The sequence below is a fragment of the Oncorhynchus tshawytscha genome, linkage group LG20 (assembly GCF_018296145.1).
Source record: "Oncorhynchus tshawytscha isolate Ot180627B linkage group LG20, Otsh_v2.0, whole genome shotgun sequence".
NCBI lineage: Eukaryota > Metazoa > Chordata > Actinopteri > Salmoniformes > Salmonidae > Oncorhynchus > Oncorhynchus tshawytscha.
In genome coordinates this window covers 44,640,197-44,653,797 of record NC_056448.1, presented here as the reverse complement: position 1 = coordinate 44,653,797, position 13,601 = coordinate 44,640,197, and the positions used below count along the sequence as shown (strand labels likewise).

Genomic DNA, 13,601 nt, shown 5'->3' with positions numbered 1-13,601 from the left:
AATACCCCATAGTGACATCACAATACCCCATAGTGACATCACAATACCCCATAGTGACAAAGCGAAAACAGGTTAATATTTGCAAATGTATTACAGATTAAAAAAAATAAAAAACAGAAATACCTTATTTAAATAAGTATTCAGACCCTTTGCTATGAGACTAAATTGAGCTCAGGTGTATCCTGTTTCCATTGATCGTTCTTGAGACATTTCTACAACTTGATTGGAGTCCACCTGTGGTAAATTCTATTGATTGGACATTATTTGGAAAGGCACACACACCTGTCTATATAAGGTCCCACAGTTGACAGTGCATGTCAGAGCAAAAACCAAACCGCGAGGGCGAAGGAATTGTCCGTAGAGTGCTGAGACAGGATTTTGTCAAGACATAGATCTGGGGAAGGGAATCAAAAAATGTATGCAGCATTGAAGGTCCCCAAGAACACAGTGGCCTCCATCATTCTTAAATGGAAGAAGTTTGGAACCACCAAGACTCCTCCTAGTGCTGGCCACCTGGCCAAAATGAGCAATCGGGGGAGAAGGGCCTTGGTCATTGAGGTGACCAAGAACCTGATGGTCACTCTGACAGAGCTGTAGAACTCTCCTCTGTGGAGATGGGAGAACCTTCCATAAGGGAAACCATCTCTGAGGCACTCCACCAAATCAGGCCTTTATGGTAGAGTGGCCAGACGGAAGCCACTCCTCAGTAAAAGGCACCTGACAGCCCACTTGGAGTTTACCAAAAGGCACCGACAGGACCATGAGAAACAATATTCTCTGGTCTGATGAAACCAAGACTGAACTCTTTGGCTTGAATGTCAAGCGCCACCACCAAAAATGGGCAGGGACTGGGCGACTAGTCACGATTGAGGGAAAGATGAACAAAGCAAAGTACAGAGAGATCCCTGATAAAAACCTGCTCCAGAGCGCTCAGGACTTCAGAAAGGTGCGAAGGTTCACCTTACCACAGGATAATGACCCTAAGCACACAGCCAAGACAACGCAGAAGTGGCTTAGGGACAAGTCTCCGAATGTCCTTGAGTGGCCCAAGCCAATGCCCAAACTTGAACCCGATCGAACATATCTGGAGAGACCTGAAAATAGCTGTGCAGCGACACTCCCCATCCAACCTGACAGAGCTTGAGAGGATCTGCAGAGAAGAATGGGAGAAACTCTGCAAAACCAAGTGTGCCAAGCTTGTAGCATCATAACCAAGAAGACTCGAGGCTGTAATCGCTGCCAAAGGTGCTTCAACAAAGTACCAAGTAAAGGGTCTGAATACTTATGTAAATGTGATTGTATTAAAAATTTTAAAAACTGTGGCAAAAATGTCTAAAAAACTGTTTTTGCTTTGTCATTATGGGGTATTGTGTTTAGATTGAGGGAAAAATAACTTAGCAATTTTAGAATAAGGCCGTAACGTAACAAATGTGTAAAAGGTCAAGGGGTCAGAATACTTTCCAAATGCACTGTATTTTAAAGAAATACATGAGTAGTAAAAAGTAAAGTAAAATGATACAACTAGCTTTGCTCGTGATGCACGGCCCTTTAAAATGATACAAATATAACAGCAACCTGAGCACACTGGATTTGACACACAGATGTAACTATTTAATGTTTTATTATCTGACCGCCACTAGGCTCCCAAATCAGATTCCCGGTGCATTCCACAGGTCACGTTTAGAAGTGAATGTTCCAAAAAAAAATGTTTTTATCCAAGATGAGTGAAAGTTTTGTGGCACACCAGTTCAGAACTATTGCTCTACTACATTCCCATTCAGTTCTAGTACAAGATAAGATACAAAGAACGTTCTGGATCATAGGTCATAGGTCATAGGGTCTCTTACCGCCCAGGTCTTGCTCAGCCTGAAGATGGGAGCACTCTGCAGGGCAGACACCACAGACACCATGGAGTGGAGGTTATTCAGCTCCAACAGTTTCTGAAAGGAAAAGCACGGTACATTTAATACCCTCAATAGAACTAGCAAATCCCTATGCAATAAGTAACAAAACAATGGATAGTATATATATATATATATATATATATATATATATATATATATATATATATATATTCACGCCAAATTATATATGTTTGGCATGACAGTTCCTTAAGGGGTTTGCAAGAGAGCAAAATGACAATGCATATTATATACACAAACTCATCTGAACCACAACCAAAACAAACAGCAAATGCATCAAACAAAGGTGTAGAGTCACAAGCTTGATGTAAATCACTGTGTTCTATGAATATGGGACCAAACACTTCACTTTCTACTACTTTAAATATACAGTGAATTTGTCCCAATACTTTTGCTCCATTAAAATAGTGAGACTATGTACAAAAAAGTGCTGTAAATTCTAAACGGTTCACCCAAAATACTGAACTAAAATATAAACGCAACATGTAGAGTGTTGGTTCTATGTTTCATGAGCTGAAATAAAAGATCCCAGAAATGTTCCACAAAAAGCTTATTTCTCTAAAATGTTGTGCACAAATGTGTTTACGTCCCTGTTAGTGAGCATTTCTCCTTTGCCATCACAATCCATCCACCTGATAGGTGTGGCATATCAAGAAGCTGATTAAACAGCATGATCATTACACAGGTGTACCTTGTGCTGGGAGCAATAAAATGTCACTAAATGTGCAGTTTTGTCACACAACACAATGCCACAGATGTCTCAAGTTTTGAGAGAGCGTGAAATTGGCATGCTGACAGCAGGAATGTCCACCAGAGCTGTTGCCAGAGAATTCAGTGTTCTTTTCTCTACCATAAGTTGCCTCCAAAATCATTTTAGAGAATTTGGCAGTACGTCCAACTGGGCTCACAACTGCAGACCACGTGTAACCACTCCAGCCCAGGACCTCCACATCCAGCTTCTTCACCTGCGGGATCATCTGAGGTGGTGCTGAGTAGTATTTCTGTCTGTAATGAAGCCATTTTGAAGGGAAATTCTCATTCTGATTTGATGAGCCTAGCACAGCAGTGGGGTGGGGGTCTGGCTCCCCAGTGGGGTGGGGGTCTGGCTCCCCAGTGGGGTGGGGGTCTGGCTCCCCAGTGGGATGGGGGTCTGGCTCCCTAGCCCCACCCATGGCTGTGCCCTTGCCCAGTCACGTGAAATCCAAAGATTAGGGCCTAATTTATTTATTTAAATGGACTGATTTCCTGATATGAACTGTAACTCAGTAAAACATTTGAAATTGTTGCATGATGCCTTTATGTTTTTTTGTTCAGTATAGATGAAAATACCCTCAAATTAAAGCTGACAGTTTGCACTTTAACCTCACAGGTCACTGCTTGATTTCAAATCCAAAACGGTTGGAAGTATACAGTCAACATAAGAAAAAAAGACCTCACTATATGGTACATCTGGAATAATAATCCAAGAGATTAAAACTGTGCTGATGAAAAGTTAAATCTAAAGAGAAAACAAGAGAGAACTAATGGTCTATCCAGAGGAAGGAATACTTGGCTTTGTGAATAGAATCATACAGGCCTCCATATACATGTGCTAGCTCTTAGTCTAATATAGACAGCCATCATTGGATATCAGGATTAGGGTGAATTCATTCTAAAAAAATATATTGAAATTCACTGAAATGCAACATATGAATTGAAAACAGTCCTCGTTTAAAAGTCTAGTGAATCATAAGTCCATAAATAGTACATCCCTGGGTTGCTCCTCTTTTCAGTTCGCTGCAGTTAGCAACTTGAACGAGCTGCAAAAAAAAAAAACACTTAAACTGAACAGTTTTATCTCCATCTCTTCATTCAAAGACTAAATCATGGACATACTTACTGACAGTTGCGAATGCTTCACGTGATTTATTGTTGTGTCTTCCTTCTTGTGCTGTTGTCTGTGCCCAATAATGTTTTGTGCTGCTACCATGTTATGTTTGCTACCATGCTATGTTGTTGTCTTAGGTCTCTCTTTATGTAGTGTCTCTTGTACTGTTGTGTGTTTTGTCCTATATTTTTATTTTAATCCCAGGCCCTCGTCCCCGCAGGAGGCCTTTTTCCTCTTGGTAGGCAGTCATTGTAAATAAGAATTTGTTCTCAACTGACTTGCCTAGTTAAAGTTTAAATTAAATAAACAAATTGGAATCAGACTCCTGAAGGTAACATGAAATTGACCCATAAACTGTTGACTAGAATAACCTACGACAACAACCACATCTAAAAAATGTTTTACCTAATAATTCTGTCCTCATGAGTTTTAAATTAGTCCGTTTTTCTACTATTGGCTGAATGAGAAGATAAATATGAATTCTCTCTCCTATTTCCAACTGAATTGATTGACAGTTTTGGTAGTTCTAAAATCCTCCCCATTTCCAAATGGTCAATATCCCCGCTGCTGTTTTCCTGGTCCATGATGATGTCATGGTTCCACTAAGCTCTTTCCACCCCCACGCCATGACCTCTGGGAGGTACTCTCACTGCTGCAGCTCCCTGATTGGACTGTGGCCAGACAGAGAGAGAGAGAGAGAACCAATTGTTTTGGTCATCGGTGTGTCTGCTTTCTTCATCACTTCTAATACAATGGCGTTAACAGGGGTTCTGAAACCTTTTCAGCTCCAGAAACCAAATGAGAAATTGACCGTCCTCCTGTGACCCAATTGGTCCTCCAACGACCCAAATTAAACAAGAAAGTGTGTGTGTGATTATAGATGTATTCACATAACTCAAGACCCACCTCTCACATGTCCAAGGCCCACTTTGGGTCCTGACACAGCTTAATAAACCCTGTGTAGAGTGTTTCTCTCAAAACAAAACTCTGGTCCTAGAGGCCCACTAAGTAAGCTGGCTCTCACTCCAGCAGGGCACTGTTAGAGGCCATTATAAGTCATGTTTAATTGTTTCTGGGAAACCAATACAGTGATGATTCATTTGAAATTTTTTTTCTTTTTTTTCATTTTCATGTGGACAAACAGTCTGTCGAAAGGTGAGTTCATTTAGATCATGACTATATGCTAGCAGATACCGCAAAGACTGGAAGTCTATGGGTAACGACAGTTAGCATTGGCTCGCAAAACTACCTATAACTTCCTTCATACTGGGCACAGAGGCATAACAATCGTATCCACGAATTCATCGAACTCTGGGGAAGTAGATAAAATCCAGAAGTATCCCTTTAATCCGTTGCTGGGTGATTTGTTTGGCTTTGACAAAAATAGAGAACACCACATGCATTACTGGAGGGTTGCCTTCATTGGGGTTAAGCTATAACAATGAATTCAGAAAATACAATTGCCAATCCAATTCCTGACATGGATATAAGTGTACTGGATCAACCTTAACGTGAAAATATTGTGAAAATCTTGTACAGGGGGATAATATTTATAGATTCATTCAAGCGGTCTGGTTTTGAAATCAGAGAAAAGCATTCCAGTTGATTTACAGATGTGGTCACAGAAGATAACAAGAGAAACATGTTGGGTTCAATTATTCCACTGCGAACCATTATTCAGATAAATAAAAACCTAAGTATTTTGTGAATTATGAGTTCTGGAAAACACTTAAGACAAAGTTCTGGTTCACCATTCAAAAGCTCTAAACTATATGAAAGGCTAGCCCATGTTCACGTCATAGGTCACCAGCATAAACTATGCGAAAGGCTAGCCCATGTTCACGTCATAGGTCACCAGCATAAACTATGCGAAAGGCTAGCCCATGTTCACGTCATAGGTCACCAGCATAAACTGTATGAAAGGCTAGCCCATGTTCACGTCATATGTCACCAGCATAAACTATGTGAAAGGCTAGCCCATGTTCACGTCATATGTCACCAGCATAAACTATGTGAAAGGCTAGCCCATGTTCACGTCATATGTCACCAGCATAAACTATGTGAAAGGCTAGCCCATGTTCACGTCATATGTCACCAGCATAAACTGTGTGAAAGGCTAGCCCATGTTCACGTCACCAGCATAAACTATATGTCACCAGCATAAACTGTGTGAAAGGCTAGCCCATGTTCACGTCATGTCACCAGCATATCTCCACTGCATATTTTTTCCCCTCACTAAAATTGGGTTTTATTTGATAACCTTAATGGGTTCGCAAGAGAAATAACAACGCATGACACGTACATGTGACCAAGTGGGGGGGGTGACACACCCATTAATGACCTAAGACAGATTTTTTTAAAAGGCCTGTAATTATGGTGCTGTAATAAAATCTTGATAGATGTGCTGAGCAAGATGAATAGTACCTTGTTTCAAAGCAGCAATTGATGCAGGTACTTCTCTATTCTACTGGAGCATAACGTTTTTTTTTGCCAGATCGACACCCAAGCCACGGTGCTTTTAGTGTTGATGACTACACACAATGATTACCTGGAGCTATTCGTTCATAAATCATACAGCTGGGAAAACCACAAAAATGTCATACTTAACATTTTGCACCATAGATTCAAGAAGTCTGTTTGAATATTATTATTATTTTTAAACATCTGCAATATCGCTTTTTCATACCTACACTTCTCAACCGGCTCCTTGGAAAGGACACTGCTACGTGTCATTTAAGTCCCATGTGTTGCGTGGGCTTGAGCAGAGTGCTTGGGCCCACCATACATACGGGTAAACACACCAGGATGGTCTGCTGGTATAAATAGGACCTCAGCATAGACGGAAGACACCCTGTACAACAGGTTAGAGTCCCACGTAATGTCAATAACTCCCTAGACGATCTTTAGGATGTTCAAAATAACACTTTGTTTGGTGGCAACTGCAAACTGTTGACATATTACTTTAGCTAACTACCCTCAATACGCTGCCAACTACCCTCAATACGCTGCCAACTACCCTCAATACACTGCCAACTACCCTCAATACACTGCCAACTACCCTCAATACACTGCCAACTACCCTCAATACACTGCCAACTACCCTCAATACACTGCCAACTACCCTCAATACACTGCCAACTACCCTCAACACTGCCAACTACCCTCAATACACTGCCAACTACCCTCAATACACTGCCAACTACCCTCAATACACTGCCAACTACCCTCAATACACTGCCAACTACCCTCAATACACTGCCAACTACCCTCAATACACTGCCAACTACCCTCAATACACTGCCAACTACCCTCAATACACTGCCAACTACCCTCAATACACTGCCAACTACCCTCAATACACTGCCAACTACCCTCAATACACTGCCAACTACCCTCAATACACTGCCAACTACCCTCAATACACTGCCAACTACCCTCAATACACTGCCAACTACCCTCAATACACTGCCAACTACCCTCAATACACTGCCAACTACCCTCAATACGATGCCAACTACCCTCAATACGCTGCCAACTACCCTCAATACACTGCCAACTACCCTCAATACACTGCCAACTACCCTCAATACACTGCCAACTACCCTCAATACACTGCCAACTGCTGACATAGGTAAAGTACTAACTACCCTCAATATGCTTGAAAACTTAGTTGCTACATGTTCAGTTGACGGTGAACTAATCAAACTGAATATCTGTGTATAGTATTATAGATAAACTGTGTGTATGTGGGGGGTGGGGTGGGGGGTGGGGGATCTACTCCAACTTTTAATGAATGAATTAAATGGTGAACTGAGGGGAGCTCCGAGTGAACAAGCGTCCATAGGGACAGCAGTATTGGTGTGAACCTCAAGGCCTAGTGGCCATTAGAGGTACTACTCCAAGGGTTTGTTTGTCTTGTCGGTCCCAGGAGAACCTCTGGATTGCACAACAACATGTTGCCATGCGTTAAGGAACAGCAGGCGATGAATGGGATGTTCCCTCAATAAAACTAGCTGACTAGTATGGCTACAAAGGAAGCCATATTCACACCAGTGTGGATGTAGAGCAGTCTCCTCATGTTTACATTTCTGTGTTGTTATTCAGTGTATTCTTTTCTAAATCTGTACTTTGTGTGACAATTATTGTTTGTGTGTTTTGTTGAGCAGCCCTCCCACTGGTCAATAAGCAGAGGATACGAGGAAGATTTGAGTGTTTGACTGTGTTGCTGGAGTCTAACAGTGTGGTTAATTTTCTCATTCATCCTAGAACCAATATTCTCAGTGGCCAAGTGGTCTGAACTCACCTTGGCTATTTTAACAAAATGGCTCAGTATTTCTGCTCGGATCTTCAGTGTCTGGGCAGTCAAAATTTCTCTCACCAGCCAAAAGCTAACCTGCAAAAAAACAACAAGTACATAATTACTGAGTATACATATGGAGAACAGTATTAAAAAAGACACACACAATCTAGACATCAGTCTGCATTACCGACTCGTGACAGCAGGATGAAACCGGATGGTATTCTTTTCAATGAGACAACCATTCCTACCATAAAATTATTATAGAAAATTAGACAAATTATCCCCATTTTTTTAGATTGGTAAATTAGTAGTTAGTCTACCGGGAGACCCCAAGGACCAACCAGGAATGAATAGGCCTACCTCTACACTGTTCCAAGTCATTAGACACACACTGCAATAACAACAAATGCCGTTCAACAGTTTATTAACTCTCCATAGCCATGGTGGGTGATCAGATTAGAGTCACGAGTGAGAATCACTCACTTAACACTGTGGTTAGTGAGCAGTAGTCACTCATTTCTAACTTTGCGATTAAAAGCAATAGCAGCTGGAGTCTGTGCATGTCTTGTCAGAAATGGGCAAGGCAACACAGGGGACGCTCAACCAAGCCCATAACCCCTACAAGGTCTGGTCCATGAATCTCCTTAGAGGCCGGGAGGGAAATTCAATTGAGAAAAACCACTAGCTTAAGGAGAACTCATTTCTGAATTTACCCACACAAAAAAAAAAAATGGGAAGAAAATCTGAAGCAAAACCCGCAATAACACTAGACATGGAAACCCATTAAAAGCCATTTGGTTTCCTTGATTGTATTTGTGCCGCAAACACTGTGTGCCATCCACATGGGCTTAGCTTGGCAGAGCCTCACAAACCCCAAATGAGTTTTAACAAAGGGCATTTGCAGTGGTATTGTGTGTGTGTGTGTGTGTGTGTGTGTGTGTGTGTGTGTGTGTGTGTGTGTGTGTACGCACGTGTGTGTGTGTGTACGCGTGTGTGTGTGCGCGCGCGTGTGTGCGCGCGCGCGTGTGTGTGTGTGTGCGCGTGCGCGTGTGTGTGTGTGTGTGTGTACGCGCGTGTGTGCGCGTGTGTGTGCGTGTGTGTGTACGCGCGCGTGTGTGTGTGTGTGTACGCGTGTGTGCGCGTGTGTGTGTGTGTACGCGTGTGTGCGCGTGTGTGTGTGTGTGTACGCGCGTGTGTGTGTGTGTACGCGCGTGTGTGTGTGTACGCGCGTGTGTGTGTGTACGCGCGTGTGTGTGTGTGTGTGTGTACGTACTGTAGATGACGGCTTTCTGGAACCCACAGAGTTATTTCACCCATGTGAACAGAAGGAGAGACGCATGATGAATCCAAACCGTTCTTGACAACAACTTGCCCTTTTCACCTACATCTGACAGTTTTATTATGCTCGAAGGCTAATTCCTTTATCATGTGGGGGCAAAAGCTCTGCTTTTCAGTTTTTCACTGGAAAATATAAATGAACTTTGCTTGTAACGCAGCTCAACTGGCTATCACCGTGACAGGAATTGCTGTCTGGTTCTGACTGGGCAGTTCCTTCCTGTTACGACAGGTTTAGGTTTTTTGACAGGAAGATAACCTGCTATAATCTTCTGGTTCTGGCCTATGTCAGATTTACTGTAACAGCTCCGGAGGAAACAGAGACCACAGGGTAAACCAGAGATTCTACAGTGAACACCATTAAGCCAGATCCTGGGACTTCCACCTGTAAGCCTCAATTTGACAGACAACCATCATGATATATTTCCTGCCGAGTACCCAGGGGCTTGTTCCAGCTCCAATGCTTTTCTCAGATACTAGCCCTGGAGAATGGGGCAAACTATAGCCCTGAATAGGAGCCCTGAAAGGGCCTGTGTATAGCCCTGAATAGGAGCCCTGAAAGGGCCTGTGTATAGCCCTGAAAGGGCCTGTGTATAGCCCTGAAAGGGCCTGTGTATAGCCCTGAATGGGCCTGTGTATAGCCCTGAATAGGAGCCCTGAAAGGGCCTGTCTATAGCCCTGAATAGGAGCCCTGTGGGATCCTATGCACTGTAAGTACTGTATACCTTTTCAATCTGGCAGTAAACAAGCTTCACTGTAAACATGTGCCATGATACTAATCATAGTAAACAGAACCTCCACAGTAGGGATCCAGAAACAGGGTGTTTTCACTCTAAATCTTTGAATGGTTATGGGGTCCGTGCAAGTAGTTCATGGTCTGAAGGTGAATTAGCCTCAAACGTGATTGAATGTTTGTCCGCTAGCAAACATGGTGACCTTTAACCCTGATGTTTACTATAGGTACGGCTCATGGGTGGGACCGGTGCTGGGTACACCACACAACACAACATGAAGCAGATACATGATCGTGTACCTTTGGGGACAACCTATCAAGACGCAGGGATACAGTAATATACAATGGACAACCTATCAAGACGCAGGGATACAGTAATATACAATGTGTTATGGTATAAGAGGAGGAAACCTGCATCTATATACTTTATATATTTTAAACTATCCACTGTTCATTGATAAAACAGCATTTTACAACTAGGCTTTCAGAAATGTTTTGGTCTTAGCCATTCCATGTTTTGGTTTTAGCCATTCCATGTTTTGGTTTTTGGTCTTAGCCATTCCATGTTTTGGTCTTAGCCATTCCATGTTTTGGTCTTAGCCATTCCATGTTTTGGTTTTGGTCTTAGCCATTCCATGTTTTGGTTTTGGTCTTAGCCATTCCATGTTTTGGTTTTGGTCTTAGCCATTCCATGTTTTGGTTTTGGTCTTAGCCATTCCATGTTTTGGTTTTGGGCTTAGCCATTCCATGTTTTGGTTTTGGTCTTAGCCATTCCATGTTTTGGTTTTGGGCTTAGCCATTCCAACTGAGGATGAGGTAGTTCTCCTGGGACACGCATAACATCAGCAAATCACTGAGGATCCTCTCAAACCAACATCATTACTGTCACAGCGGAAACCGGGAGAGATCAATATCGCCTCACCAGAAAACAATTAGGTTCATGTTATTACGTTACAGTGCCTTCAGAAACTATTCACACCCCTAGACTTTTTCAACATTTTGTTGTGTTACAGCCGGAATTATAAATTGATTGAGAATGTGTCACTGGCCTACACACAATACCCCATAATGTCAAAGTGGAATTATGTTGGAATTTATTACAAATGAATTGAAAATGAAAAGTTGAAATGTTTTATGGGTCAATAAGTATTCAACCCCTTTGTTATAGCAAGGCTAAATAAGTTCAAGAGTAAAAATGTGAAAGTGAAACACTGGAATGGTAGATTTGCAGTGAAAGAATGTGCAAAGTAGAGATAGAAATAATGGGGTGAAAAGGAGAAAAATAAATAAATACAGTAGAGAAAGAGGTAGTTGTTTGTGCTAAATTATAGATGGGCTATGTACAGGTGCAGTAATCTGTGAGAGGCTCTGACAGCTGGTGCTTAAAGCTAGTGAGGGAGATGAGTGTTTACAGTTTGAGAGATTTTTGTAGTTCGTTCCAGTCATTGGCAGCAGAGAACTGGAAGGAGAGGGGCGTAAAGGAAGAGTTTGTTTTGGGGGTGACCAGAGAGCTATACCTGCTGGATTGCGTGCTACAGGTTGGGTGCTGCTATGGTGACCAGCGAGCTGAGATAAGGGGGACTTTACCTAGCAGGGTCTTGTAGATGACCTGGAGCCAGTGGGTTTGGCGACGAGTATGAAGGGCGGGCCAGCCAACGAGAGCATATAGGTCACAGTGGTGGGTAGTATATGGGGCTTTGGTGACAAAACGGATGGCACTGTGATAGACTGCATCCAGTTTGTTGCCTTGGCAACAGCTAACAGGGATCCTTAATAAATACTTCTCTGTGTAGCAGGCACACATAAAAGTATTGCTCAATTCCCACAAACTGGAACGTAACGTTGAGGATTAAGTTCAGGAATGACACAATTTCATGCGTCCAACATCTAAAATAACATATTTGTGTGTTTTTGGAGCCTTTTTTTTTCATGCTTTGTTCTGTGTGTAAATGCAGAATGAGTATGAGGAAGTCTATCGCTGGTGGGGAAAGTGAAATCTCACAACAACAAAAAAAACACTTCCATAACATGCCATTTTACATCCCAAAACAGATTGAGTTTTTAAAAATTAAAAAGTGAACTTGTCTTTTAACATCGCAGGCAGGCTCAGGGCAAAGGCAGATGGTGTTCCGAGTTATAAAATATTATGTTTCGAAATTTAAAAACTCTAGCAATGTCTGAGCTCCACCTTCGAAGCACAGTAAGTAACAGTCTGATCGGAGTGTCTGTTAAGACATTTAACTGGCACCGTTCCATGGCCTATGGTCTGGGATTTGGGAAGCTGTTCAAATGGTCTTCATTCACCTTGATTCAACTGTAAATCCTAACTTCAATTTAGGTAAAATGTGCACTCAGTAATGCATTGATGTCAAAGGGACACTTTTTTTTTTTAAAAAAAAAAAAAAAAAAAAGAGAAAATTCACCTAAATTAGCACCACAATGAAGATCTGGTGGTGGTCAGTCTAAAACTCCCTTTTCAAACGGGTAACCTGCAATGAGCTAAACCTCTGGCTTGAGGACGTGACTGATCTGAATGTTACACCTTTCAAACTAGCGCTCGTGGCAATCCTTAAGATGGATACTAGTGCAATGTGCTTGATCAGGAGGGGCCTTTAAAAAAGTTTTTTTAGCGGGCCCTGAATTGAAAGGGTCATTACATCATCCACTGTGCTGCTTTCCACCCTTGCCATTTGACACAAATTGGGCCGTTGCTCATGAGCTAACGAGAGACACTTATCCGAAAGCCCTTTGAGGAGGCGCCAGAGACGTTGAGTGTTGGACGGGGTCTAATCCCTCGCTAAGCTCTAAGGGCACCAGGGCTCCCTGTATCCTGGGTACCTATGAGGAATTAGCTATGGTTCTGCAACAGGGTCTTGAGAAGGAGTGGAGGAGAGAACGGGGAAACCGATATGCAACTTGGAGTGTATCCCCCCCCCTCCCTCACAGTATCATCATCATCATCATTCTTTCCGTGAATGTTGTGGGCGGCTACTGCGGCTCAAAGCTCTCCACCTGCCAGGGAACCCCCACACGTTCTAGAGTGGAAGTGGAGAGGGGTGAGTGTGTGTGAGCGAGCGAGAGATAAAGAGCGATAGAGAGAGAGAGAGAGAGAGACACAGGCAGTTCTGAGGTTGATCATGTGATGGAAGGGATGATTCAATACTCGCTATGACAACATGGCATTTTTATCTCAGCGGAGGCCAAGAGACACTTAAAAAGAAAAAAGGAGCTCAGTGTAATCCCACAGTGTCAATGAATCATTCACTCCTCAGGTCAACATAAACCTCCAGGAATGTATCAGTAGAACAAGTCAATAACATGGTTGATAGCACTCCACTCCTTGGAGCATCTCTGAGCGATGTCTCCTTTTCAAACTATGGCTTCATCCCAGCTAAAACGCTCCCAGGAAATGAACCCGCAGAGGAGAATGGAACCAAAATGAAA

General features: G+C 42.6%; 1 protein-coding gene across 1 annotated transcript in view; it reads right to left on the bottom strand.

Annotated features, from left to right (window-relative positions):
- Positions 1-13,601, bottom strand: part of LOC112219965 (ras-specific guanine nucleotide-releasing factor RalGPS1-like) — a 294,035-nt gene that overhangs the window by 188,669 nt on the left and 91,765 nt on the right. Inside the window, 2 exon segments of the mRNA XM_042302718.1 lie at positions 1,848-1,940; positions 8,093-8,182. Coding sequence (XP_042158652.1) covers positions 1,848-1,940; positions 8,093-8,182 — 183 coding nt within the window.